At 40.8% G+C, this 27532-nt stretch overlaps 1 protein-coding gene and 1 pseudogene across 4 annotated transcripts; one reads left to right on the top strand and one right to left on the bottom strand.

Annotated features, from left to right (window-relative positions):
- LOC134039102 (uncharacterized) overlaps positions 1-27532 on the top strand; it is a 267969-nt pseudogene that overhangs the window by 232186 nt on the left and 8251 nt on the right.
- Positions 9760-20006, bottom strand: brap (BRCA1 associated protein). Of its 4 annotated transcripts, none has more exons than XM_062484707.1 (14): positions 19936-19959; positions 19723-19826; positions 19011-19175; positions 18695-18896; positions 18334-18523; positions 18114-18227; positions 16081-16229; positions 15807-15882; positions 13681-13819; positions 13345-13454; positions 13163-13252; positions 12900-13003; positions 12493-12632; positions 9760-12354 (listed from the first exon to the last, which is right to left on the bottom strand). In XM_062484707.1, the coding sequence occupies exons 2-14, from the start codon at positions 19799-19801 to the stop codon at positions 12137-12139; spliced, it is 1776 nt and encodes a 591-aa protein (XP_062340691.1). In that variant the 5' UTR covers positions 19802-19826; positions 19936-19959; the 3' UTR covers positions 9760-12136. The 4 variants fall into 4 exon arrangements, with proteins under 4 accessions (XP_062340691.1, XP_062340693.1, XP_062340689.1 ...); XM_062484709.1 differs by having other exon boundaries at positions 19011-19172; XM_062484705.1 differs by having other exon boundaries at positions 19723-20006.

Here is a 27532-nt window from a genome sequence, read left to right as displayed (position 1 = left end):
CCAAGGGGTATCCGTAAAATGACGGACGGACAGACGGATAGTCAGGAAAATCAGGAGGTGCACGTAGGGCTCGGAGAGGGCACAGAGAGGGAATTCCTCGTCGGAGAGGGCGTTCCCTGTGTCCGTCTCCGTAAAAACGGAGAAGTATAAATCGGCCTTTAAGTCTTAGTTGACGTTTACCCAAGTGAGACTTATTCGTGTAAACGCGACTTGCGTTAGCGACGTTGATGGAACACCCCCCTGGTCTTTTGTTTTTTTCTTTTATGTTGTATTTGTATAGTATTGTTGTTATTGTCATATACCATGCTACTATTTAGCTCATTTGTTTGTAACGTTTCTCATTGCTTGTATTTCAGTGCTGCATTTAAATAAAAGTTATTACTATAAAAAAATTACAAAAAAACAAAAAGAAGAGCAGTGGGAATATACAAGTTGTGAGAAAAAAAAAATCACGGTGCAGCCGGTTCCCTAGACTAGCTAGCACGGTATGCCACTGCATACTTCTATTCTGTTTAAAAAAAAATAACATCATTATTCATAAGTATGCAGTGGCATAACGACATCTCTGACGTTGATAACAAACCAAACCGTTTAAAAATCGGTTGAAAATTGAGCAAGTTATGGTCATTTAAAAAGTACATGTAGCACCAACACAATGTTATGGGTGAGCGAGTTGACTGTAGCAAGATGGCTGCCATGTGCGGACGTTCTAGACTCCGCCGTAAGACATCTAGTCTTTATATATATGTATGGTACTAGCTGTCATGTTTTGTATGTAGGCTGTGTTTGTCTGTACTTAGTAGGCTTACGATCCCATCCCCCCTCCTAATCAAGTAGTGAATCGGTAGATTTGGTCTCAATTCAAGTACCGTTAAATGGATACCACCTTATTCTCAGGGGGGCCTACTGTAGAAATAATTATGGGTGAAACTTCCGGTGAGATAGCGGAAGTTGCGGTTTGCTATATATTAGTCCCAGCCAGCCGTCAACAGTTTTTCTTTCTAAAGTAATTTCAATTATAATTTAACTAAAACTGGTTTGTTTTTAAACATATGTTGTCATTTATATTATAGTTATTATTATTGTTATAAAATGTCATTGCGGAGCTCTGGTAGGCTACCTGTTGCGCTGTTTGCGGCTGTACTAGCTAACAACCAGACTTGAATCTGTGGCTTCAATGACAGTGTGTTGAATAGAGCCCGACCGACAAAGGATTTTTAAAGCAGTTTAAAAATAAACTTGTTTATTTTATTTTTTACAACAGAACAGAGGAACATCAAAATATGTTAAGGTTCTGATAAATAAAATGTATAAAAATACAAACTTAGGATATGAAACAAACTAAAACACAATCAAAAAAGGTTACCAGTATGAACAGACTTGGGAAGCTTCATAAATATAACTTTGAACAAGACTGGGAAAAAAAGATTCTGTTAAGTTCTATAAGTTCTGATAAATAACAACAACAGCAAAATATACAGTATACGAGGTAGTGTACTGAATCAGTCAGTCCTCAATAGCTCCAGTCCAGCAGAGGCAGGTTGTAGTACAAGAAGCAAAGTTTCTCTGCATTCTGTCCTTTCAAAAAGCTTCGCCTATCCTCATAAATATTCCCTATGGTGCTGAACACTCTTTCGCTCGTCACAGAGGAGGGTGGACAGGAGAGGTATTGCCTTGCCAAAGCTGACAGTCTGGTGAAATGGTTGGTGTTGTGTTTCCACCAATCATATGGATTTCCACTCTTTCTGTCAATGACAGGCTCTCTGAAGTACCGTTCTAACTCTTCGGTGATCCCCTGGTTCCAGTGCCTCACTGGTGGATGGAAGGAGCACAGTGTCGTAAAGCGAGTCTAAGGGTGCTTTCACACCTGACATGTTTGGTCCATTTCAATCGGACCGTGGAGGAATTGACACTTGGCGGAGACAGCTGTGTCACTCATTAGCAGCAAAATTAGTTGAGGGAAAACGTGGGGGAATGATGAAGTGAAGGCTCTTCGGCAAATATGGGCTGATGATCATATTGCAGAGACTTGTGGAGACACATAACAGTAGCGATGTATTTAAATTATTTGTTGATATACTGAAATAAAGGGTCAGCATTGCACAGTGGACCAATGTTGGTTGAAAGTTAGACAGCTAAAAGTGCGTGATGTTCTATGGAAAAGTGGTAGCTCGTCGGACGAAAAATCTTTTTTCCCATGCATGGTTTGATAACCTGGATATAATCCTGAGTAAAATACCAACGAGCAACCCAAAAAACATGGCGTGGTGGAACACCAAATCATAACAATTGAAGATAGTATTGACATCGCAATACGCTGCTGTTGCTCCATTGTTGTTCGTGACAAGGAAGTGATTTTCCCACACACATTTTCTGTCCAATAGATTAACAACCAGTACAACCGCGTGTCATTGTTTTTTACAAACGTCATTGTTTTTTTACACACGTTGGTTCGCTTAAAACAGGACCGTGTGAACACTAACCGGACCTAATGAAAAATGCAACAAAGTAGCAACTGATCGGACCAAGAAAACGGACTAATAGGTGTGAAAGCACCCTAAGAGACTGGGTACTTGGTCCTTTGTTCTCGTCCTTTTGGGATTGCTCTCCTCAGATGGAGTTTCAGTGGCAGAATCTGGTGGACTGGTCTCCATAGCCTCTTTCAGCCAGGTTTTCACGTTTGTCAGATTTTCTGGTACCAAAGGACGCTCTTTGTATCGTGGGTCAAGGACACAGGCAAGCACCACGTCTTTAGAGTCCTTAACTTTTGCAAACCTTTTTTGCAAGCTATCCAGCATGGTTTTTCTCATGGTTTGAATACCCCTGGTGGTTGGTCTCCCTGACTCCAGTAAACGGCATAACACTGCTGTGCATGGTAAAATGCAGGATGTGGATGAGTCTGCTCTACTGAATTCCAGTGTCACCTCCTCCATTGGTCCAAGGGTCTCTGCCAGGTTTGACACAATGGACCATTCCTCTGCTGACAGACATGAGAAATGTCCATGGTCGCTACCATATGCAGTTATGGCTCTTTTTTGTTCGATCATCCTCACCAACATGTGTAGTGTGGAGTTCCACCTCGTCTGCACTGCCTGTATAATAGAATGCTGTGGGACACCTAGCTCCTCCTGAATTTTAGACAGGCGTTGCTGTGCCGTAACAGAGTGGTTGAAGTGTGTAGCAATTTTCTTGAGCTTTGCCAGAATGTCCACCACCACTCTCTGGGAACTAAGGCCATCATTTATAACCAGGTGCAGTATGTGAGCACTGCAGCTCAGGTCTGGTATCTCAACAAGGCGCATGCCTTTCACCATATTTGCCCCACTGTCCCTGAGCACAAGCATGACACGCTCCTCATCAATTTCCCATTCTTTAAGCATGGACAGAAATGTCTCTCCAATGTACTGTCCTGTGTGGGACTGTGACAAGGCCTTAACATTCAAGACAAGTTGGACCTTTTTCCAATTCTCATCAATGAAATGAGCAGTCAAGCTCATGAGTGCTTCATTTGAACCTGACAACAGTCAGTGGTAAAATAAATGCTGTTTCCTGCATTTCCAACTGACAGCAGTTTCTTTATTTTGCAGTTTTTAATGGGTATCTGGGCTCTGCCTTGGCCATAACCCTTTTAAACCCTGCACCCTCAACAACTGCAAAAGGCAGGATGTCAGTGGCTATCATCTCCATCAGGAGTTTGTCCATTTCTTCAGTTCTTGGATCCTTTAGAGTCCATTTTTTGTTTTTCTCTAACAATTGTTTTAAAGGTGACATGACATGAAAACTTCACTTTATGAGGTTATTTAACATTAATATGAGTTCCCCTAGCCTGCCTTTGGTCCCCCAGCGGCTAGAATTTTCGATCGGTGTAAACCAATCCCTGGGTGTTCTTCTCCGCCTTTCAGAAAATTAAAGCTCAATTGCTCTGTTTGAAAATCTCCTCTTGGTGACGTCACAAGGAGGAAGGTTACCTCCCCTTTCTCTGCTTTGCCCGCCCAGAGAATCTGGCCCGCCCATAAGAAACTGAGCTACGACCGTGCAAGTGTTTTTATCCTCGAGAGACATCATGGCTTGCAAACGAACGAAGCATTACATTTGCTCAGTTTGGATGTACAAAAGAAAACAAAAATATTTTTACAGTTCCTTCATCCGAGCCTCTGAAGACCCAGTATTTTAATTTTATTTTCTCTGGAAATGCGCCTACACAACTTCTGTTGTAGGAGCATTTGTTTTGTATGTCTGCGCCAAACACTTCAGCCACGACTGTTTCCTCAACTTGAGCTAATACAAAACTGGCCTTGCTGAAATTAAATTCTGGATCAGTACTAACTCTCCTTCGTCCAGCTACTAACCTCGGACAAGTAAGTTAACTAACGCTATATCATTTTGTAGCTTTACTGTATATGGTTACCTAGCTTGCTACCCTTAGAATGTGGCTGTTACATTAGCTCTGCAGCTAACAGCTGAGTTACTGTCGCTAATGGAAAGGTAGATAGCATCAAGTATGTGTGTGAATACACATGCTGTAACGTGAGTGTTGTACACTTCTTTGTTATTTGGATAACCGTTCTGCTGTTGGTGTTATGGCGCGCGCGATATCTATGGGCTCAAAACGGGGCCAAAAGTATTGCAAATGCCTATAGGACAATCCACAAATGTAAAACGTGAAAATCAAGATCCACAAATGTGATTAACTGTCCACAAACAATCACATTTTGATTTGCCTTTGTGTTTTTTTCTAACTACATATTTGCAAGACATTTTCAAGGATATTGCGTAAAATTGGTGCCATAGCTTCGCAAATAGGGCATTAAAAAGCTGAACTGAGATCATGTGACTTTTGGCCCCGATTTGACACGTGACTTTTGGCCCCGATTTGACGCTAGAGTCAAAACGGGGCCAAAAGTATTGCGAATGCGTATGACGATCCACAAATGTAAAACGCGATCCACAAATGTAAAACGTGATCCACAAATGTAAAACGTGATCCACAAATGTAAAACATGATCCACAAATGTAAAACTGGTTCCGCAAATGTGAAACACGTTCCACAATTGTAAAACACGTTCCACAAATGTAAAATCGTTTTCACACATTTAGTAGACACCCGTGATGTAGCAATGTAGGTTCTATGTGCTGTACCCAGACTGTTAAAGGGGTGACACCGCTGACAGACACGTACCGCTGACACATTGATGCCAATGTTATTACATGCAAACTGTTTCTACTACACTGATGCTTTGCAGTTTAGAAAAGACTAACGAATCATAGCCTTTAACAAGTTATTTTTATATGGATACTTTTTATAACAGCAATAATGGAACCGTCACATGGTGACGTAATTAGATGGAAGCTAGTGAAAAATCCACTTTGAACCTTGAGAGATGGCGAGGCCGTTTCCACAAGTGGCTGCTAACATAGTATAATTTATTCACACAGATGTATTATTTTTTAATTTATAAGCCTTTTTGATGTTTAAGATTGTTTGAAATAAACGTTCTTCTTTAAATAAACACTATTTTGCGTCTGTAGCCTACTGTGTCTAAAATGTTTTCATTTTTTCAAGTCAATCTGCTCGCGACGCCGTTAAGAAAACCTAACGATTGACAATGCAGGGACTAACTACAGATATGCTAGTTATAACAGTAATCATTACTTTATTTAGGCAGAATAAGTTAGTTGTGGTTTCCAAGCTCATTCATGTTAGCGGTCTTCCACCAGCCATTAGCTAGCTTGTGGTTAGCTGGCCATAATTTAGCAATGGATAACGTCATACTGCAAATTATTGTAAAACATAGTTCTCATTCGTCTCATTGTTATAACTCACGCTATTAAAGAAATACATCTTCAGTCACATTGTCAAGAGTTAAACCGAGTCAGTCAACTATACTGTAGCTAACAACGTTGTTAGCTACAGTATAGTTGACTGACTCGGTTTAAATGTAGGCCATTTAGCCTGTTTATGTGCTACTGTATCAGATTCACATTGTTTACGTTAGGATTTCGATAGCTACAGTACAGTAGAGGTTAAACCCTCCAGAAAGTTATGTTGAAATACTGAAAATGCATAGGCCTACATGTTTTCAAAGTTTAGCTTCTCACAAATCACCCACAAAAGAATCAGTGAAAATAAACGTTCAGAACTGTTAAAAAACCTTGTCCCAAAATAGTTTATTTAGCCCGGAATTTTCAAAGACTGTGGAGCTAGCGTGGCTGATCACGTTTTAATCACAACAATGGCGTCTATAAAAGTATCATGTCACTAATTTTTCCAATTTGTACATGACATCTTTTTTTGGATAAGTTTATTCGTTTTAACCTTTTAGATGCGTGAGTTTTAAATATTTCCGACGCTTCCACCAGTTATTTTTCCAAAACGGCAGCTAGGTTGCTTTAATTAGCTTCCGTTACCTAGCAACCTAGCATAATACTCGTAGCAATGCTACTACCTGCTAGTGTTACTTGTTAGCCTACTAATTGTAAATTTTGAAGCCATACTATAGCGTTTGTCATATAGTTTTTGTCTATCGGAAAACAGTCGGTTGGAATGTTCAGAATCACACATGTGCGACGCTACGATGTGGGGCCCTGCTATCGAACGATCACATATGTGCAATGCTACTCCTTTTATATCAATATGCTATAACTATGTACATAAACTACATTCCATTTTCATTTCTGTACAGATTATCCTACCACCGTCACACGGCCTAGCACTGTGTCCCTGGGAAATGATGGTAAAGTAATGAATGACCGTTTAAAACAGTGACAATAATTGTATGAGCCATGGCAACCTAAAGGCTATGTTTTGAAGCAAAAGCATGACTTAAAACTTTTGCATCACCAGATTCCATACCCCTAGATGTCAACTCTGGTCTGGTGGAGGTGAACCAATTGGGGGCCCAGGAAAACAGCTGGCAGCCAGGCAAGTGCAAATATAAGACACTCAAAAAAATATATGCTTTGTATACAACCATTCAAGGTAACATTTGTTATTTACATCAATGTTACAGCTAATCTAGAAGAACCACAGTGTATGCCAATCATGCTAACTCTTGTAAACTTGTTTTACTTGTCTTTAATGACAGACACATTACAGGTTATGCTCCGGAAGATGGAGACATTGGAGGAGAACCAGCGAGAGGCTCTCCTATTCAGGCGACTACAGGGCAGACACACTGCCAGTGCCAGTGATGGACCTACAGGTGGCCCAAACACAGGCTGAACTCCAAGACGCCTTAAGCGAGGAGCGCCTTAAGGTGCTGGAGTTGCGAAAGAGAGTGGTAAGTGTTTGGAGATGCCATGAACTATGGCTTACACGCAGCGTTCAACGTTCACATTGGTGCTGACAATAAGTTCATGACTTCTAATTCCAGACGCTGTGATGAAGTGGAAGACGGGACTGGGAGAGAAAGCTGTGGAGCTCCTCATAGAGGAGACACTCAAACACAACCCGGCAGCCCGTTCAAAACAAGCCAGGTGAATGAATCATGATTGCAGCTTCCATATCCAACCTTTCACATGGCTATGTGACACAAATCTAGAATCACATGTTTTTTTGATGATGTATATTATTTTAGATGTGATTTTTTTATGACTTGTATAGCGCCTTTTTACACGTGCAATTATGTTGATAGAACACTAACTTATTTTGTGCTTCATTGTCAGGGCCAACAGACAGGACCTGTAGCGGGGACTGGCAGAAGATTTTAATTCACTGTTTGGCACTTTGTTTGAAATAAAATGACAATGTTACATGGAAATGCTGCCTTGTTTATGATTAGCTGGAGTTAGGCTACACATCACACAAACCTCCTAAAGTTGGCTACCATGTAGCCTATTATACAAGAACAAGTAGCATTTTGGGCAAATGAGGTCTGCATATGAACCGCCCCAATATAAGCAGGAGAATTGAGAAATATAGGTTACTTAGTTAACGTTGCAGTTACGGACTGGCAACGTCACAAAATTACGTTGCTAGGAGGTCGCGGTTACGGACTGGCAACGTCGGAAAATGACGTTGCTAGGAGGTCGCGGTTACAGACTGGCAACGTCGGAAAATGACGTTGCTAGGAGGTCGCGGTTACAGACTGGCAACGTCGGAAAATGACGTTGCTAGGAGGTCGCGGTTACGGACTGGCAACGTCGGAAAATGACGTTGCTAGGAGGTCGCGGTTACGGACTGGCAACGTCGGAAAATGACGTTGCTAGGAGGTCGCGGTTACAGACTGGCAACGTCGGAAAAATAACGTTGCCACGACGTCGCGGTTACGGACTGGCAACGTCACAAGATTACGTTGCGGTTACGTTCTGGCGTCCCACAGATGCACGGTCCCGCAACGTCGCCAAAGACGTTGCGGCAACGTATGTTTGGTCATCGAGTGACGTTGCGGCAACGTAAGGGCAACGTAACTGTGTTAGCTGGGGTAACATAATTAGCTCATTCCGTTTCACTCTCGGTTTACATGTAACAGCAGCAAAACTGGACATGGTAGTCACGAATTTTGTCATGCTTATTTGCGTTAAGAGAACTGATGGGGATGTTCTTTTAATTTTTATTCAAGCAATGTATGTTTTGTGACAGTTGCCAACTTACCATGAACACACTTCACCGATGATCGTCGTGGATAACTCGTTCACTCTGCACTTCACCCTACTTGCCTCGGGGGAATGTCCCTGTACTTACGTCGCTCTGGATAAATGTAATATCAGTCGGGCTCTAGTGTTGAATACACACAACAAAAAGTGATTGTTCTTTTGACAAGCGGTACAGTTTCCATCGCCTGCCAACAGATGAGGAATACAAAAGAATGTAGCTGAAAAAACTAGCATTGAAGAGACCACCCAAAACACTGTAGCTTGTCATTTCATTTTGGGGACAAAAAGCCGACGGAGGAAATCCGCATTCTACTTTGTTTGGGCTACGAAAGACCTCCACATTTAGTTGGATTTAGTTGCAGTACTGCCAGTAAAGGTGGGATGCAAGTGTTAATTTAGGAATTTGTGTGGGTTAGTAGTGCCCTGGTCCAGCAACACAGCACCCAGCCGTTTGTATTTCACCTGACGATTAAACTAAAACCCAGGACCGGTGATGTGGGACTTTAAGGCTCTGACTAGGCTCTATGTCTGCTTTAAGGTAGACAAAGTTGTGTCCCACCTCCTTTATTAAAACGCGACCAACTTTATTGCTGTGGAGGTACTGATAACACTCAGAGTTTCAGGTTATTCATCGCTTCACCGTCCGTAGCAACACAGTTAATTAAGTAGCCTCGTCCTCCCATCCCTCGATAGTAGAAGGCAGAGGTATGACCAAATTGTCCCATTTGAGGTGTAACAGGCTGTGTTCCCACATGTTTTATTTCGCATCAGAATTATCTTACCTCAATGACTGTTTGTGAGCGTTACCATGACAATCACCGGCTCCGGAAGTCGCGCCCATAATTCAGGAAATGGATCATGGGAGCTCGGAATAAGGTGTTTCACAAGTAGCTGTGTCAACTTTCAAGCATTCATTCTGTGTGTACGCATCATCTTCTTCTCCCATTGGAATATGGCAGCGCCAACAACCGAATGATAAAGCGAAAGTAAATGAACATTTTTCTACTGTATAGTTCTGATTTTTTTTAAAAGTTCACAAATAAAGTTAGGAAATAAATAATGGTAAAAGTGGTCATATTTATATATGTTATGCCACGATATGTTTGGTAGCCTATGCATTATGTGTTTTTGTCTTTTTCAATAAGGAAACAGAATTATGTAGTCTAACTGTAACACATATTTATTGAGTGTTGTAATAGAAGTACAAAACAAATGGATAAGAGTTATATTTAAATTTTAAGGAATTACTTAAATTTGAAAAAGGCAAGCAATTTCCTGCTTTCAAGTTGTAATTTTTTTTTGATGGATTGAGACGAAAATACGCTACAGTACCACACAGCTATGCAAAGCAATACTATAATCATTCAATTGCAAGGTATTGGCAGTCTGGCATCAGTTTAGTGCAAATACGAAACATTATCCAGTTACACAATTCTAACTCATTGATGTCAACACCAGGAAAGAATGCACCCTACTTGAGGGAATTGCTTTTCTTGCACACGTCAAGTTCCATATCAAAAAGTGTGGATGCAGGGATACTTTTCTTGATTGAGGTCCTCTATTTCTACCATGGTCACCTTAAGCAGCTTACTGAATGGTGCAAAAATGCATGAATTTGCTTCAATTCTGAGCTGGTAATGGCTCGAGCCATTACCATCTGTGAGCCATTCGGTAAAGTAATAACAATGGCAAAATATCATTGATGCGTTTGTCTGGCTCTCAAAGTTTTTTTTGTGCCATATAAAATTTGTAAAAGGGATTGAACATGACTGATATATACATAACGTTACATAAAGTGAAAACCACTACATCAAAGTGTCACCCTCACAGTTAAAGTGAATTGAGACTGAATTGAAATAACTGACTCACCAACTACATGTCCACCTTAATTTCTATGTTTCTACACTTCTATCAATGAACAACGTACAATCTTTTAAAAGGAGTAAAGGACATTGCAAAACATTGTTTCAAGTGTACAGGCACATATCTCACCCAAGCAAATAAACAGGCAGGATGGTACTGAGAAGTAGTGTTGCTTTTCGTCAACGAAAATGATGACTATATATCGTCGTCAAAGGACCTTTATCACGTGACAAAAACGAAACGAGACACAGCGTAAATGCTGGTCATGTGATGACTATAATTAAATATATAATGCATTATTGTTGACGAATAAAAACGAGACGAAATGTGGTTTACAAAATAAAACCGAAACGCTATAACGTTATTTCGTCTCATTTAGTCGCGTTATTATTATCCAACTCATGAGGCTGTGGTTAATGTGTCTCGTTTTAACGTTAGCTTTAAACGTTAGCCACTGGAGCTGAAAACAACTGACAGCCTGAAACAAACGTGTGTGACTAGCGTGTTTGTGAGAGTGTAAAGTGGGTTAACGTGTGTGTACTGTGTGTGTGTATTTGTTTGTATGAGAGTGTGTAAAGTGGGTTCTTCGTTCCTACCTGACTGAATGCATGTGTTCTAAGCATCCCTTGTTGGCCAAATACTGTAGCTAGTTGTCATTCACATAGCAATCACACTGAACTGAATTTGGCATCAACATTTCTTTGAATACCTTATCCTAGACAAATACATACATTTAAATAAATCGTTTTGCATTAACATGCCTCCCGAGACTACTGCTTAGACTACTTCTGTTTTGATTAAAAAGAGACTAAAATACAATTTTCATTTACTTAAACTAGACTAATCTTAAACTAGACTAATTAGTCTAGTTTAAGTAAATGAAAATTGTATTTTAGTCTTATTTTAGTCATCAGTTTTCGTCGACTAAAACTAGACTAAAATAGTCATGAATAAGTCTGACTAAAATAAGACTAAAATGCTCAGACTTTTAGTCGACTGAAACTTTACTAGACTAAAAAGAGTATGAACATGACTAAAACGAATAAAAACTAAAATGACAGCTTGATACAAAGACTAGACTAAAATTAAAACAGGCCGCCAAAAACAACACTACTGAGAAGGTATGCTTCCTGTTGCTGTTCCCTGGGGCTGCGTGTCAGTTGTGTACAGTGGCTTCCTCTCCTCCAGTCTTTCTGTTTATGTTATGATGTGTGAGAGAGAGAGCAAATGCCTTATTCTATACCGATATAGACATTTTAAGGTTAATACAAAAAAAAAGACAACACATCTGACTGATGGCTCAAGACAGGCAGTATGAATGGGAAAGACATCAACTACATTTGTTTTTTAACTGCTTAGTTATATTTTGAAAATATTGTATCCTTTAACTCAATATATATTTACTTACACACAAGTGGCATGTCCAGAAGACTGTAATTTTGACAAAGCCCATTCCTTTAGTGAATTACATCAGCTCCCCCCCCCATCCCCTTAAATGCTCAACCTCTTTTCCTTACATCCAAAAGCAGTGTCTACAAGACTACCATCATTGTGCAACACACATGTACTCAAACAGGAACTATTTGATAGACACACAGGGGCACACATGCACACGCTGTCCTTTCCGAAGTCTCTTCCTCAACCTCTTTACCTCAACTTCCTTATTCAATTTCTCTCTTTACTTCCCCCTCTTCGCCCGACCTCTCCTGCCCTGTCCAACGGAGGATGGTCCTGCTCCGGCGTTGGTGGGGTTGGCGCCGATGTTGATCTGCCCCTCCTGGATCTCGTGCCTTGCCTCCGGGGGCAAGTGCTCTATCTGCTGCTGGGTCTCCAGGTAAAACATGACATCTCTCAGCTGCTCTTGCAGCTCTGCTATGGCCGCATCCTTCCTCTCACCTGGAGGATACCAGACACACAGAGGTCACAGTGCAATGAAACTAGTAGATCTAAATATATCTGCAGGTCTCCTTCAGGTCTCAGTAGGTGTGGATAAGGCACTGGCAAGGGGTCTGGACATGTCTGCTTAGAACTCACCTGTCTCCCGGGCCTTACGTTCCTCCTCTGCCAACTGGATCTGGAGCTCGACCTGATTTGCTCTTAGACAGCGGTTCATTTCCTGCTCCTCCTTCAACTCCTGGCCCAGCTTCATGACACGGTTGTTGAACTGGGTACACCTGGAGGGGCAGGAATGGACAGAGGTGTGGGAGAGAGGGAGTGTGTGTGTGTGAGAAAGAGAGCGAGTGTAGATGTGTGTACTTGCAGGAACTTTCATCATATTCACCTACTACAGTGTGTACCTGACCAGGGATACCAATGATAGTTTTGTTTATGCTTCTGTTTAAAATCAGGGTCAGCTTTGGGAACATGGGAGGTGAATGACAGTAGGCTTATATACTGCTTGTTAGGAGATATGGGGGGTGACTGCCAGTTGCGCAACCTACTTCTTCTCCATGTTCTGCTTTTCCTTGGACAGCTCTCCCAGTCTCCTCTCCAGGTTATCACAGCGGTCTAAGGTTTCCTTGAACTTGGCCTTCATGTTGTTAATCTGTAACACCAATCCAGGCACACAAACTAAAATTGACAAGAGAATATTACCGACATTTACATAAATATAATGAATATTCATCAAGCCTATTTAACGCATAAGCTGTATGTTCATGAATAAATTATAAACAAGGTAACTAAATTATTTTGATTCTTCTACCTCCTCTGCTGTGTCTTTCTCCAAGTGAACAATCTTATTCTCCCAGTAGATGCGCTGTGAGTCCAGCTGACTGGTCAGTAGGTAGGAGTACTGCCCAGTAACACACATTTACATACTTTTAGTTGACATTCACGTTGGGGGAAGGGAGGGATTTGCATGTACAGGCACGCAAAAATACCAACCTCTAACTGTAGCGCATCTATCTTCTCATCTTGGCATGTGTCGCCCTCACATTCATACTGGACCATCTTGCCATCAGTCTTGCATGCCACCAAGCGATGGACGTAGTTGTCTTCAATGAGCAGATCACAAATGTAAAACAAATGTGATCAAATATTTTTTCAGTAAGCCGAGGGACGTACATCTGAGTATTCAATCTCATGCAGACTTTTAAAACTTTTGCACCACTTCTAACACTTTATCTATACAGAGTGAGTTTGCTGAGACAACAGCTCTACATCCTGTCAAATAGTGGTCAGATGCCTGTCAAGGAGCTCCTGAGGAAGTCACACACACACCTCCTGCATAGTCCCAGACACGGTGGTTGGTCAGCTGCATGGCATAAGTATGCTGTGTCTCCTCAAAGTGTTTGTAAGCATGGCGACTGACGTAGCGGCCGCAACCTATATGCCCACAGATCAGACAAATCCACAGGTTCTACAGAGACGGAATAGAAAGACTAAGTCAACGTAGGGCAGCACCTATAATGATAAAGGAAACGTAAAGCAACATAGTTACGTGGGTGTGTTGGGTTGAATTAGGGGCTGTTTTTGACTGTAAGTACTTACATGTCAATGTAGGGGTGAGAATTCATTCTTAACCTAAATGTCCCAATTCTTATAATCATTAAAACCATACAAGTTCTGGTGCATTACAACTATCTTTGAACAGTTACACTGAAGTTATGCTTTTGTATCGATTTGTGTTTAATCATCATTTGATATCAATTACAGCGAGAAAAAAATAATAAAATCAATCAGATCATTGCTTTGTCCACTGACAAAGCAATGATCAGTCTATAATTTTTATGGTAGGTTTATTTGAAGAGTGAGACAGAATAACAAACAAAAAACGCATGTCAGGTGGAGTCAGGTGGCTGAGCGGTGAGGGAGTCGGGCTAGTAATCTGAAGGTTGCCAGTTTGATTCCCGGCCATGCCAATGACTTTGTGTCCTTGGGCAAGGCACTTCACCCTACTTGCTTCGGGGGGAATGTCCCTGTACTTACTGTAAGTCCCTCTGGATAAGAGCGTCTGCTAAATGTAAATGTCAAAATTCATTTGCATTTTAATGAGTGAAATAAGTATTTGACCCAAAACATGACTTAGTACTTGGTGGCGTTTCTTGTAGTTGGCCACCAGGTTTGCACACATCATAGGAGGGATGTTGTCCCACCTCTTTGCAGATCTTCTCCAAGTCATTAAGGTTTCGAGGCTGACGTTTGGCAACTCAAACCTTCAGTTCCCTCCACAGATTTTCTATGGGATTAAGGTCTGGAGACCTTAATTTTAAACTAGGTCACTCCAAGGCCTGAATGTGCTTCTTCTTGAGCCACTCCTTTATTGCCTTGGCCGTGTGTTTTGGGTCATTGTCATGCTGGAATACCCATCCACAACCTATTTTCAATGCCCTGGCTGAGGGAAGCAGGTTCTCACTCAAGATTGACTCCGTCCATCGTCCCTTTGATCTGGTGAAGTTGTCCTGTCCCTTTAGCAGAAAAACACCTCCAAAGCATAATGTTTCAACCATGGTCCCAGCTGCCTTGAGATCATTGACAAGATCATGTTATGTAGTTCTGGGCTGATTCCTCACCAATCTCATGATCATTGCAACTCCACAAGGTGAGATCCTGCATGGAGCCCCACACAGAGGGAGATTGACAGTTCTTTTGTGTTTCTTCCATTTGCGAATAGATCGCACCAACTGTTGTCACCTTCTCACCAAGCTGCTTGGCGATGGTCTTGAAGCCCATTCAAGCCTTGTTTATGTCTACAATCTTGTCCCTGACATCCTTGGACAGCTCTTTGGTCTTGGCCATGGTGGAGTTGGGAATCTGATTGATTGATTGCTTCTGTGGACAGGTGTCTTTTCTACAGGTAACAAGCTCGTTACCTGTATAAAAGACACCTGTGAGACAGAAATCTTTCTGATTGAGAGGGGGTCAAATACTTATTTCACTCATTAAAATGCAAATCACTTTATAACAATTTTGACATGCGTTTTTCTGGATGTTGTTGTTGTTATTCAGTCTCTCACTGTTCAAATAGAACTACCATTACAATTATAGACTGATTATTTTGTCAGTGGGCAAACGTACAAAATCAGCAGGGGATCAAATATTTTTTTCCCCTCACTGTACTTTACAATTTACATAATAAATCTATTAGCTTGCCTTTAAACTAGTTCCCCTATCTTTCACACTCACAGGTATATGTGACAGGTAATATACTGAGATAGTTGGATTGACTTGTCTATTAACTAAAAGTACATATTTCAGGCTACGGGCATCAGCGAGGAAGTTGGCACACTGGCATGTAAATGTCACAAAAGCCCCTGGTGTTCAGTTTTGTATTGCACACAATGACACAGCTAATGGTAAATGTACATTCAACATTTTTGTCAGATATTCCAAACAAATGTGTTTACCTCCTGCACCCCACATTCAAAGCACTTGTTCTCCTCTACAGGCTCTGGTGTCTGGCAGTATCTACATACAGGGCACCTAGAAGACAGAGAAGACACAAGCAACACTTTAATTTACATCCTTTTACATGCTGTACAGCAGAAATTCAGAATGACATCATAAACCCTCAACATATCACATCAAGTGTGCAGATATGTCCACAAGATGAATAAGCCATATTAATTCAGAATACTAATTCAAAAAGCAATTTTAATGTGTGTGTGTTTATCCACTCACGATGCATCCTCCCAGCGCTGTAGACACAGGCTGTGGAAGCTGTGGTTGCAGAGGGTGGTCAGAACACCGTTAACCGACTCATCCATCCTCTCCAGACACACTGTACACTTAGGTAGCTCCGTCATCTCCATAACAGGCAGACTGGCTCCCTAGTAGATGGGAAATGAGGATAAAAGAAAGAAGATTGGGAGAGAGGAAGGGAAGTGGTGGGCGAGTGAGAGGAAAGAGGGGAAGATTGCAAAGAGAAAAAAAGAGGATAGGCCTTTAACTAAAAAGCTGAATGAGATATATACAGTCAGGTCCATAAATATTTGGACATTGACACAATTTTCATCATTTTGTCTCTGTATACCACCACAATGGATTTGAAATGAAACAATCAAGATGTGCTTTAAGTGCAGACTTTCAGCTTTAATTTCAGGGTATTTACATCCAAATCAGGTGAACGGTGTAGGAATTACAACACATTTGATATGTGGCCCCCCCCTTTTTAAGGGACCAAAAGTAATTGGACAATTGGCTGCTCAGCTGTTCCATCGCCAGGTGTATGTTATTCCCTCATAAAGGGAGTTCGTTATTTAATTGACAAGGAGCAGATAAAAGGTCTAGAGTTCATTTCAAGTATGGTATTTGTGTTTGGAATCTGTTGCTGTCAACTCTCAATATGAAGTCCAAAGAGCTGTCACCATCAGTGAAGCAAGCCATCGTTAGGCTGAAAAATCTAAACAAACCTATCAGAGAGATAGCAAAAACATTAGGTGTGGCCAAATCAACTGTTTGGTACATTCTTAAAAAGAAAGAACGCACTGGTGAGCTCAGCAACACCAAAAGACCCGGAAGACCACGGAAAACAACTGTGGTGGATGACAGAAGAATTCTTTCCCTGGTGAAGAAAAACCCCTTCACAACAGTTGGCCAGATCAAGAACACTCTCCAGGAGGTAGGCGTATCTGTGTCAAAGTCAACAATTAAGAGAAGACTTCACCAGAGTAAATACAGAGGGTTCACCACAAGATGTAAACCATTGGTGAGTCTCAAAAACAGGAAGACCAGATTAGAGTTTGCCAAAAAACATCTAAAAGAGCCTGTACAGTTCTGGAACAACATCCTATGGACAGATGAGACCAAGATCAACTTGTACCAGAATGATGGGAAGAGAAGAGTATGGAGAAGGGAAGGAACTGCTCATGATCCAAAGCATACCACCTCATCAGTGAAGCATGGTGGAGGTAGTGTTATGGCGTGGGCATGTATGGCTGCCAATGGAACTGGTTCCCTTGTATTTATCGATGATGTGACTTCTGACAAAATCAGTAGGATGAATTCTGAAGTGTTTCGGGCAATATTATCTGCTCAGATTCAGCCAAATGCTTCAGAACTCATAGGACGGCGCTTCACAGTGCAGATGGACAATGACCCGAAGCATACTGCGAAAGCAACCAAAGAGTTTAAGGCAAAGAAGTGGAATGTTCTGCAATGGCCAAGTTAATCACCTGACCTAAATCCAATTGAGCATGCATTTCACTTGCTAAAGACAAAACTGAAGGGAAAATGCCCCAAGAACAAGCAGGAACTGAAGACAGTTGCAGTAGAGGCCTGGCAGAGCATCACCAGGGACGAAACCCAGCGTCTGGTGATGTCTATGGGTTCCAGACTTCAGGCTGTCATTGACTGCAAAGGATTTGCAACCAAGTATTAAAAGTGACAATTAGATTTATGATTATGTTAGTTTGTCCAATTATTTTTGGTCCCTTAAAAAGGGGGGGGGGGCACATATAAAATGTGTTGTAATTCCTACACCGTTCACCTGATTTGGATGTAAATACCCTGAAATTAAAGCTGAAAGTCTGCACTTAAAGCACATCTTGATTGTTTCATTTCAAATCCATTGTGGTGGTATACAGAGCCAAAATGATAAATTGTGTCATTGTCCAAATATTTATGGACCTGACTGTATGTCGTAAGGACGGTCTATGAAAAGCAATATTGAGTTGGTTGATTGACTGATTTATTAGTAGAACGAAAAGTGATACCTGCTCAGACTTGATGACCTCAGCCCTCTCCACATATACCAGCTGACACACTGTGTCCTCAATGGAGTTAAACTGGCGACCGTTGCATGCCGTGTAGAAGCTATCTGCATCCACCTGACGAGTGTGCAAGATAAGAGATAAGAGAGGGGTTAAGCAGGGTAGACATACACAAACACCTTCTAACAAAGTGGTACAAAATAATAACACACTATAATCTCACCTGATGTCTAAACTTGATGAGGACCATGTACTGGTTAGGTGTGGAATCTCGGATGATCTTCATGTGCTCCATGACATCATTAAAAGGCGCCACAAATCTCATGAGGTCATGGCTCGTCATTGTAGCAGGGACCGTCAGGATACACAGCATTGCACTGCGCCTCACGTCCTCCGTCAGTGATGTCATCTTGCTGCAATAGTACAAATAAGAAACACAGCAGGCAAGTAATGGTCAGAGTTCTATTGATCGTAGTGTCACTTGGTTCCATTATAAATCCACCTTTAGTGAACTATTGATAAACTGTAGTGTCTTTAAAAGGACTATATTTTTTTCCAGAATGTTGCTTATGGCAGAAGCCTACTTGGTCTTGTAGAGATGCATGATGCCATGGACAATCTCCACCGAAGGGTTGCCACTGAAGAAGGAGATTTGGTCTGGCAGCTGTTTCGAGGGGGAGTCAGGAGCTGTGCTCATCTCTTTGCCCCCCGTAGTTCCCAGTTGGGTTTCTGGGGTCCCATCACTCTCACCTCCTGATGGCCTCATCTCCGTACCTTCATCCTTTTCTGCAAGGAACAAGATAAAGTTAAACCAATACTGGTTAGACAGATTTAACAGAGTTCTTACCATTATTGTGTTTTAATGATAAAAGAATATAACATTACCAAAGTGGTTCTAACCTGGGTTGGTAGCAAAGGTTTCGATGACCATGTCTCCCATGGCTCTGCTGCCAATGTGTTGATTTAGAACAGCAGTTCTCTCTAGCTCAGTCTTCCCACTCAGTGCCTGCTGAGCAGAGCCCAGAGCCTTTTCATGAAGCTCCTTCTCTGACATATGCTCAACTGCTGGACCAGGAGAGAAGAAACTGAGGTTATTTTCCATAGCTTCAGCCAGAGCAGTCACACACACACAACAAAATATCATGAATTCTATCATGAGTTCTACATAATGTTCTTGTGGTATAATACAATACCTATTGTAACTATTCATGGTAAACGGCCAATAGCTATTGTTGTCCTTACAAAGCTGAGCATGAAAAAAACAAGGAAATATCTAGCTATGAGCTAAATTTCTATTGCTGACTCACAAAAGTTCAAGTGACTCACAAGGAAAAGATTCTAGAAGTCCAGCTAAGCAGGACCAATTGTCTGATAACATGAGGCAATGCAATAGAGGCAGTTATATTAGAAACAATCCAAAGGCATGCAACTGAAAAGACAGAATGACAACCAACTAGCATAAGTTATTGTATTGGTTATAACTATAGCCATCTACCAGATGTCTGACTAGCTAGTTAACTGTCTTACTAATATTGTAACAGACTGTCTAGCAAATGTGTAACTTCGAGAGAGAAAACATTTATACCTAGGCTAGCTCTACACATTTTCCTACCTGCGCTGTACTGGAAATGTAAGGGCGACGGAGATTGGTCTGCTAGCTCCAGACGGATCACGACCAGAGACACACTCATGTGTCATTAAAGACGGATAACTCTACTGTAAGAAAGAAAAACAAAGGCAGTTTGATAGCTATCAAGCAAGCTGTCGTAACTAGCTCTCTAGCCAACTTGAGAATGGCAGGAATAACTTGCTCAATGACACATACTACTTATTCAGAATTCACACATGCATAACAGCTAAGATCCCTGCCAATGCATCGTAACGCTTGAACAACCGACAGAGCACCAACATCCTGATATTTCTTCCGGGTCAGACTGGAAGACATTCTGACGTCAAAATGTTTTATAATATGTTTTGGAAAGAACGTATGGCATTATAAGGATATTAAATACAAAAATAAAGCAATATTTTTACTCAACTGGTTTGATAACAATATAATTAATGTTTTCCAATTGTTAGATGCCAATAATATGTTACTTTATAGATATTCTCTGAACAAATTCACTGTACCCGCCAATATGCATTTGATGCGATACCAACTGGTGTTTTAACACTTTCACCAACACTATGCTGCACGCATGACACATCTGACATATTTTTAGGTAAGATTAATGTTATTAGTTGTTCCCTCAACTGTTTGAGCAGCGTATATATTACCATTCTATTGCTTTATTGATGTTGTATACATTTTCAATTTGTATTTAATACACATATATAAATATTAGTGGTATCTTTTACAGTTATTTGTTGTCATGAATGTAAAAAAAAAAAATTGTTTGTGGTCTTTGTGTTGAATATTTGTTTTAACAGACCAGCGGTTTTGGAATATGGGATCATGTAAGGGTAGACCACGGGAAATAATTTTACCTGATTCTATTTATCCAACAACAACTGTCAGGTTACAGAAACAACCTGGACAGAGCACCTTACTTACAAACCAAATCAACAAGGGTAGATTGATATAGCCATGAATAAATAACTTCACTGCATTAATATAGCTTTATTACCAACCTATGCTTACATTAATTTACTCACCAGCACATGTGATGAATGAGCTGCCATTGCAGAAACCCCCACACACATACAGAGACCTGGAATTCATCAGTGTCATACCATTTTTTTTACAATCTATGGTATCCCTTGCTTAACACATTTGGGCCATACACCCTACTTTCCACATTATTATTAAAACAAGTCACATTATGAGTCGGAACAGACTGTGATTTCAACCGTTTACTTTCATTTTTGGCTCATTTTAATCCAGGCCTCAATCGGTTGGTGATTTTGGTTTCCGTTGACCTTTGTTATGTCATTTTGTTCTCAATGAATAACACAATGTACAATAACGATTTTCATCTCGAAAATGTTTCCTTCATCAAGACACAATGTGTGATTTAGGTGTTCCCTCAATTGTTTGAGCAGTGTATATATTACCATTCAATTGCTTTGACACTTTCTTTCATGCAAAGAAATTAGTAGTTTTTCTCCCGACTTTTGACTGATGCTGTAAACGAATGAAAACTTTATGTAAAATTTGTTTGACATTGTTGTCACTGACCAAGTTATCAAAAACAACTCAATTATTAACTTTGTCCTGTTTTGTTATGTTACTTCTCCCAAAGAGATGACAATTCTGGACTGCAGAAGGTCTTGGACAAAGTTGAAGAAGTGCTGGAGGCCTCCCAAGGTCTAGAGGCTGTAACTAGCCAGATGAGGGAGCTGTCCACTCTGGTCACCAGAGACTCCATCAACATCCCACGCCCCCTGGCAACCCACCTGAAATAGTCCTTTACCTGCATAATTTGCAGAGGTAGAAAACAGACAAAACATTTTTTGCAATGAAGTCATAATTTGCCCTATTTTTTTTATTATAAATAAGTAGTATTGATTAGCTATTTTGTTTATTGTACATTGCATACATATAGGCCAGAACATTTTTTTAAGGTATTTGATATATTCTGGAGTGGCTGGACTCAATCCCAAACTTGTAATGGACTTCTGGTGGAGCAGAGCCTCACACTTGTTTTATTCTGATCTGGCAAGTCATTGGTTCAATCATTGAGAATCCAAACAAATGTCAGTGACATCTTACTATCCTTTTATCCATAGTTTATGTGTATGCCTGGACCACACAGGTCACAGACAAACATATAAAAACATGATCAAAGTTTGTGATGTCATGGAAGTATGTTAACAATGGATTAATGCCATTTATAGGTATGGAATCAGTGAAGTTCAACATCTGAATATACAGATTTTTTGTTTAAAGAATTAGGAAATAGAGCAATATCATATAAATGTTTGGATATCTTTGCTATTCTCATCAGGATGCGTTAATGATCCCAAAATGTATCATTCTTGAGATGAAGAAAATGTTCTTGATCATAGGAAGGGTCAGTGGCAGTCTGTTCATCAAGCGATATTAACAATACATAGCGTTTATATCACTGAACTGAATTGCCATCAGATTCTGTTGTAATGTCAGTCACATCAGGACACCAAATGAAAAGTAGTTTAGCATACGAAAGCCACTCCAACAAGTAGCATAACATAATTCAACCATATAACTGTAGCCGAGGGTTTTAAATGTATTTACAGTAGGCCTATGTGCTAATTAGGTTTGGGCTTTAAAAGAAGTACACAGGCTTCCAATGCCCCGGAACCAAGACGACACTGCACGTCTCACTTTATTTAACTCACTCCGCCAGACCGTCAGAACAATGACTCCCCTTGTCACAATGAAAGCTCATAATAAAATACCTTACATAACTAACGTTACTAGTACAGTACATTTATACCAACGTTATTCTGGACAGCTAGCATTAGATATAGCTAATGCTAGCATAATGCTAGTACGGTGTTCATTTTAGGACATGGTGGGTTTCATGTGACGTCACACAGTGGTCGCGGTGCCAACTTAACCCTCGTGCTGCCTTCGGGTCACATGACCCAAAGGTTCATAACGAACCATCGTTGTGTTTACCCAATTTTACCCAATACAAAAACAAATTAAAATAATTTTCTTTTAACCTTTGCAATGTGGGGGGTCTGAGACAGCCTAGCTGTTAAAAGAAAATGCTTCACTTTGTCTTTGTATGCGGTAAATCTGTCGCAATACGACGGTGGGTCACAATGACTGATGGGTCAGAATGACCCGAAGATAACACAAGGGTTAAGGACTGAATTGCAAGACGCCGTCTATCTGCTGTGCTGTGGGCTGTGATAACAGCAAATCTCAAATACATAAATGTACCTTTTACAATGTCCCAAAAAACCCTGAGCGTTGTGAGAAATGGATTGCTGCTATCAAAAGGGATCACTTGACTCCTACAGAACAAAATAAAAAATTTGAGCATGTATAACGTTATTCTGACCAGCTAGCTAGCATACGGTGTTCATTTTAGGACATCCTCAGATCTCAGACTCAAGTGTCAGACTCAAACGATGTCTAAAATGAACACCTTAGTATTCATTTTAGGACATGGTATATGGAGTTTGTTTAGTATCCATGTTTGGTTTGAGAGCATTTTGTCCGAGAATGACGGCGTTTAGTTTGAGGGAGTTTTGTCTGAGAATGACGCTGTTTGGTTTGAGAGCATTTTGTCTGAGAATGACGCCGTTTAGTTTGAGGCCGTTTTGTCTGAGAATGACGCTGTTTAGTTTGAGGGCGTTTTGTCTGAGAATGATGACTTTTGGTCTGAGACTTGACACCTTTTCGTTTGAGTCTGACACATGAGTCTGAGATCTGAGACTGTCCTAAAATGAACACCGTACTCCTTAAACAGGCTCTGGAATGTCTAATAATATCGAATATATCCTTAAACAGGCTGTGGCACGTTGTTGAGATTGAAAAAGATTGAAAATGGTAGGACTGGCCCCACTCAGTCGACTAGTCGATTTTCTGGTCGATATGCTCTTGGTCAATTAAGATTTTTTTTAGTCGAACTGCCGTATGGCAGTGTGAGATCTGATTCCCGCTTGTGTCACCATTGCTGAATTAAAGAAATGTTCTACAGAAATTGTAGATTATATTATTTAAGACAAATAAAGCAACTTTAAAAATATATAATTTAAAAGAAAATGTGTTACTGTTTTCCCTTTCGTTAATCTGCACTTTGTTTTTTGTTTTTTGCACACGGCACGAGCAGAATTGGCTGCCGAACTACAAACTCTGCCACAGCCTACTTTGTCGGTGTTATTAGTCAAATGGCAAAGAAATCTGTGGTATGGCAGCATTTCATTAAAGTACATTTACATTTACAAAGTACCGGGTGACTCTAAAAAAGTTGAATGCAAACTCTGCCAACAACGGTTTAATTTTCATAATTCAAGGTTGAATATGATGTAGCCTAGCCTACCACCTGAAAAACGTAAGTTGGCCTATACTTCTCTCATGCTAACGCGTTAACGCGTCGGGTTGAACAATGAATGTGCCTATTAAAAGAATCACATCCAAATCGAATGACATTATCTTCTCCAGCCAAGACCACAAAATCTGTCTCTGTTGCACCGTTCCCCACTCGGCTTCTAGATCAGGAAAATGTTTGTTCATTTATGTTTGTATAGTTGTCAATCTCCCTTCTTACGTATGTATTTCTTTCATATTATCTCTTAAATCAGTGAGGTAAAACATCACACAAAAGGGTTTGATGAAAAACATTGACATTTATAGAAAAAAAAAAGTGTTTAGTCGAGTCTTGGTCGACCAAAGAAAATCTTAGTCGGGGACAGCCCTAAAAAATGGTGGCCCCGCCTCTGCAATTCTCTCCTCTCTTGCGATTGGTTGTCAGATTAAACCAATCGCAAACGTTTCTGCTCTCAGGTCAACTTTGAGTAAAGAAAATTGACTGGATATGATGAACTAAAGCAGACCAAAAGGATTTAGTATACATACAATTGCAAAACAAATGAATGATTGTTTCATTCTCAGTAACACATTTAGGATCAAGATTAAATTTAAATCTATTTAAAAGGTATTTCACTGGATATATCCTGTGTACAATTTTAAAGGACACTTCTTTAACTTTGTTAGTAATGCAATTTTTTTCCAGAAATTTTCCAAACTTTAGTCCAGTCCATAGACCTTTTTTGGAACGTAAACAATAACAGATCAGTTTAGAACGTAAGGCCTTGAACTACATCCGGCTAGCGCGTTTCCTACATTAGTTGCTAGCTACTTTACCATCGAGTTAACATGACTAGCGCATATTACCATCAATTAAATGGCTGTGAATAGCAGCGATACATCGAATAGTGTCCCCTAACCGACCCACTGTATCAGAACGTTACTTATTTTAGGCTATAATTTATTTTAGGCTGATCTGAAATTGATAGCCTACCTAAGGTAGAGCTAGAGATAATCTATCCCGATTTACATTTACATTTACATTTATTCATTTAGCAGACGCTTTTATCCAAAGCGACTTCCAAGAGAGAGCTTTACAAAGTGCATAGGTCACTGATCATAACAACGAGATAGCCACAAAACATTGCGAGTAGCCAAAACATGAAGCACACATTGTGAACAACCAAAATAAGTGCCAAAGGGAAGAACCATAAGAGCATGTAGTTACAATTAAACAACATGAACTGCTATAAGTGCAAGTGTACCTGTGGAAAAAGCAAGCAACAATAATAAAAACAATATATCACAGCGAGTACAAAAATTTAAGTCAGTTACCACTAACCACAAGAGCAACAAGTCTCTAAGCAAGAGTCATTGTGATCCTTGAGGAAACTAACATCGGGTCAAGCGAACCATTCCTAAGTACCGTTGTACTCCCGGAACAAGTGCGTCTTGAGCCTTTTCTTGAAGGTGGAGAGACAGTCAGTGTCTCTGATGGAAGTGGGGAGTTGATTCCACCACTGGGGGGCCAGACAGGAGAAGAGCTTGTGTTGGGACCGGGCGGTCTTGAGCGGTGGGACCACCAGGCGGTTGTCTGAAGAAGACCGTAGGTGACGGGTGGGGGTGTAGGGCTGCAGGAGAGACTTGATGTAGACGGGTGCAGTCCCGTTCACTGCTCGGAAGGTCAATACCAGGGTCTTGAATCTGATACGGGCCATGATAGGTAGCCAGTGGAGAGAGATGAGGAGCAGGGTAACATGGGAGCGTCTGGGTAGATTGTAGACCAGGCGGGCCGCTGCGTTCTGAATCCTCTGAAGAGGGCGGGTTGCACATGCTGGGAGACCAGCGAGCAGCGAGTTGCAATAGTCCAACTTGGAGAGGACAAGTGCTTGGACTAGCAGCTGGGTGGAGTGCTCAGACAGGTATCTCCTGATCTTCCGGATGTTGTAGAGGGTGAATCTACACGACCGGGAGACCGCAGCAATGTGGGCCGTGAGGGAGAGCTCGTCGTCCATGGTAACCCCAAGGTTCCTGGCAGAGGATGAAGGGGTCACCGTCGCAGATCCCAGGGTGATTGAGAGATCGTGGGAGATGGAGGGTTTAGCCGGGATGATGAGAAGTTCTGTTTTGGCGAGGTTCAGCTGGAGGTGGTGCTCGGTCATCCAGGCGGAGATGTCTACCACTATTTCAAATAGTATCTAGCTACATTAGCCTACCAAATAGTATTTGGTAGTGCGTTTACAGTCAGTAAAGAGGTTATTGTAGCCTATAAAAGTCTGATGCCTACAACTATTTTTTAATGTCAGTCAACAAACAATGTACATATTAAGACAGAGACGGCTTAAAAAGACGTAATGCCTGCATACTAAAAGCAACTGGGGAGGTGTGCAACAGCTATTTGCTGGTTACTTGTTGAATAACTGCTGTGAAATTTAAAGAATATATTGTGCTTAGTAAAGTTATGCATTGTGCTTATTAACCTTTTCATGTTCCTGTTAAATTTGCCTGAAAACGCCTAAACAGCATACCCAAAGTAAATTGGAAGCTGTTCTTGAACCATTTGGAGTACATGCATGTAAATGATCTCTTTTGAAAGCTGACACTCTGAAGTTATGTCCCCTGTTGTCAGGACCCCTGTCAGTCCTTCTAGTGTTGAGTAATAGAAGCTTGAACACAAGGAAAGTGAAAATTTCTATTTCCGCCTAGATTTTGTTTTGAAAACAGAGGCCTGAAGAGGCCTAGAGGTGGTAGGTATTATCTGGAAGACTAAATTGGACCACAGGTTGAAGCCTTACCCAATTCAAATCAAAAGTCAAACATAATACCACAATATATTCATATTTGACACATGTTTTTATAAGAGTACATCCAGGAATTTCTAAAAGGGTCTTTTGGAGACTCCAAAATGACCCTTTGTAACCAAGGTCAAGGTCAAATAAAAAGGTATTATTTTTCATAATTGTTATCTCTGGCCCATCTCTGGTACTTAGAAATATCATATATAATAGCTAAATCCCTAATTAGTAATACTGAAACACAAAAACTGAAGCATGAACACATTGGAGTGCTTTATCTGATTCCAAGGATTGGCGCACAAAGAACACTGATTCTGTCAACCATATTGCGCAATCGACTGTTATTTTGAAGGCTCCACAGACGCATACAAATGAGGGTATTGGCATTTTCAGCTAGCTGTCAGCTACAAGGCTAACGAGCTAATTTCAGAGCCAGTCGAAGCCAGTTCGAGAAATTTGTTTAGAACGAGTGTGGGGGGGGGGGGCGGGGGGGGGGCAGGACGCACAGACCTAGTTGGCTTTAGAGGGCTGTCAACGGGGCATGGAAGCTCCTATTGGGTCGAACAAGGTGTCAATCAAAAGGGGAGGGTTCAACGGACATTTTGAGACCTTCATTTTGTAAATACTCCGTTGATAAATCGGAGAAAATAACACTTTTATGT

This window comes from Osmerus eperlanus, chromosome 18 (genome assembly GCF_963692335.1).
Source record: "Osmerus eperlanus chromosome 18, fOsmEpe2.1, whole genome shotgun sequence".
Classification (NCBI taxonomy): Eukaryota; Metazoa; Chordata; class Actinopteri; order Osmeriformes; family Osmeridae; genus Osmerus; species Osmerus eperlanus.
This window is presented reverse-complemented; position numbering and strand designations above follow the sequence as displayed.

Bases quoted from the DNA above. Each gene is read 5' to 3' on its own strand.
- brap (XM_062484705.1), bottom strand. From the start codon at position 19,801: ATGAGTGTGTCTCTGGTCGTGATCCGTCTGGAGCTAGCAGACCAATCT. The intron at 13,253-13,344 runs GTTGGTATTTTT...GTTACTGGGCAG, and splicing joins TAGATGCGCTACAGTTAGAG to TACTCCTACCTACTGACCAG. The intron at 12,633-12,899 runs GTAGGTTGCGCA...CTGCCCCTCCAG, and splicing joins AAGCAGAACATGGAGAAGAA to GTGTACCCAGTTCAACAACC.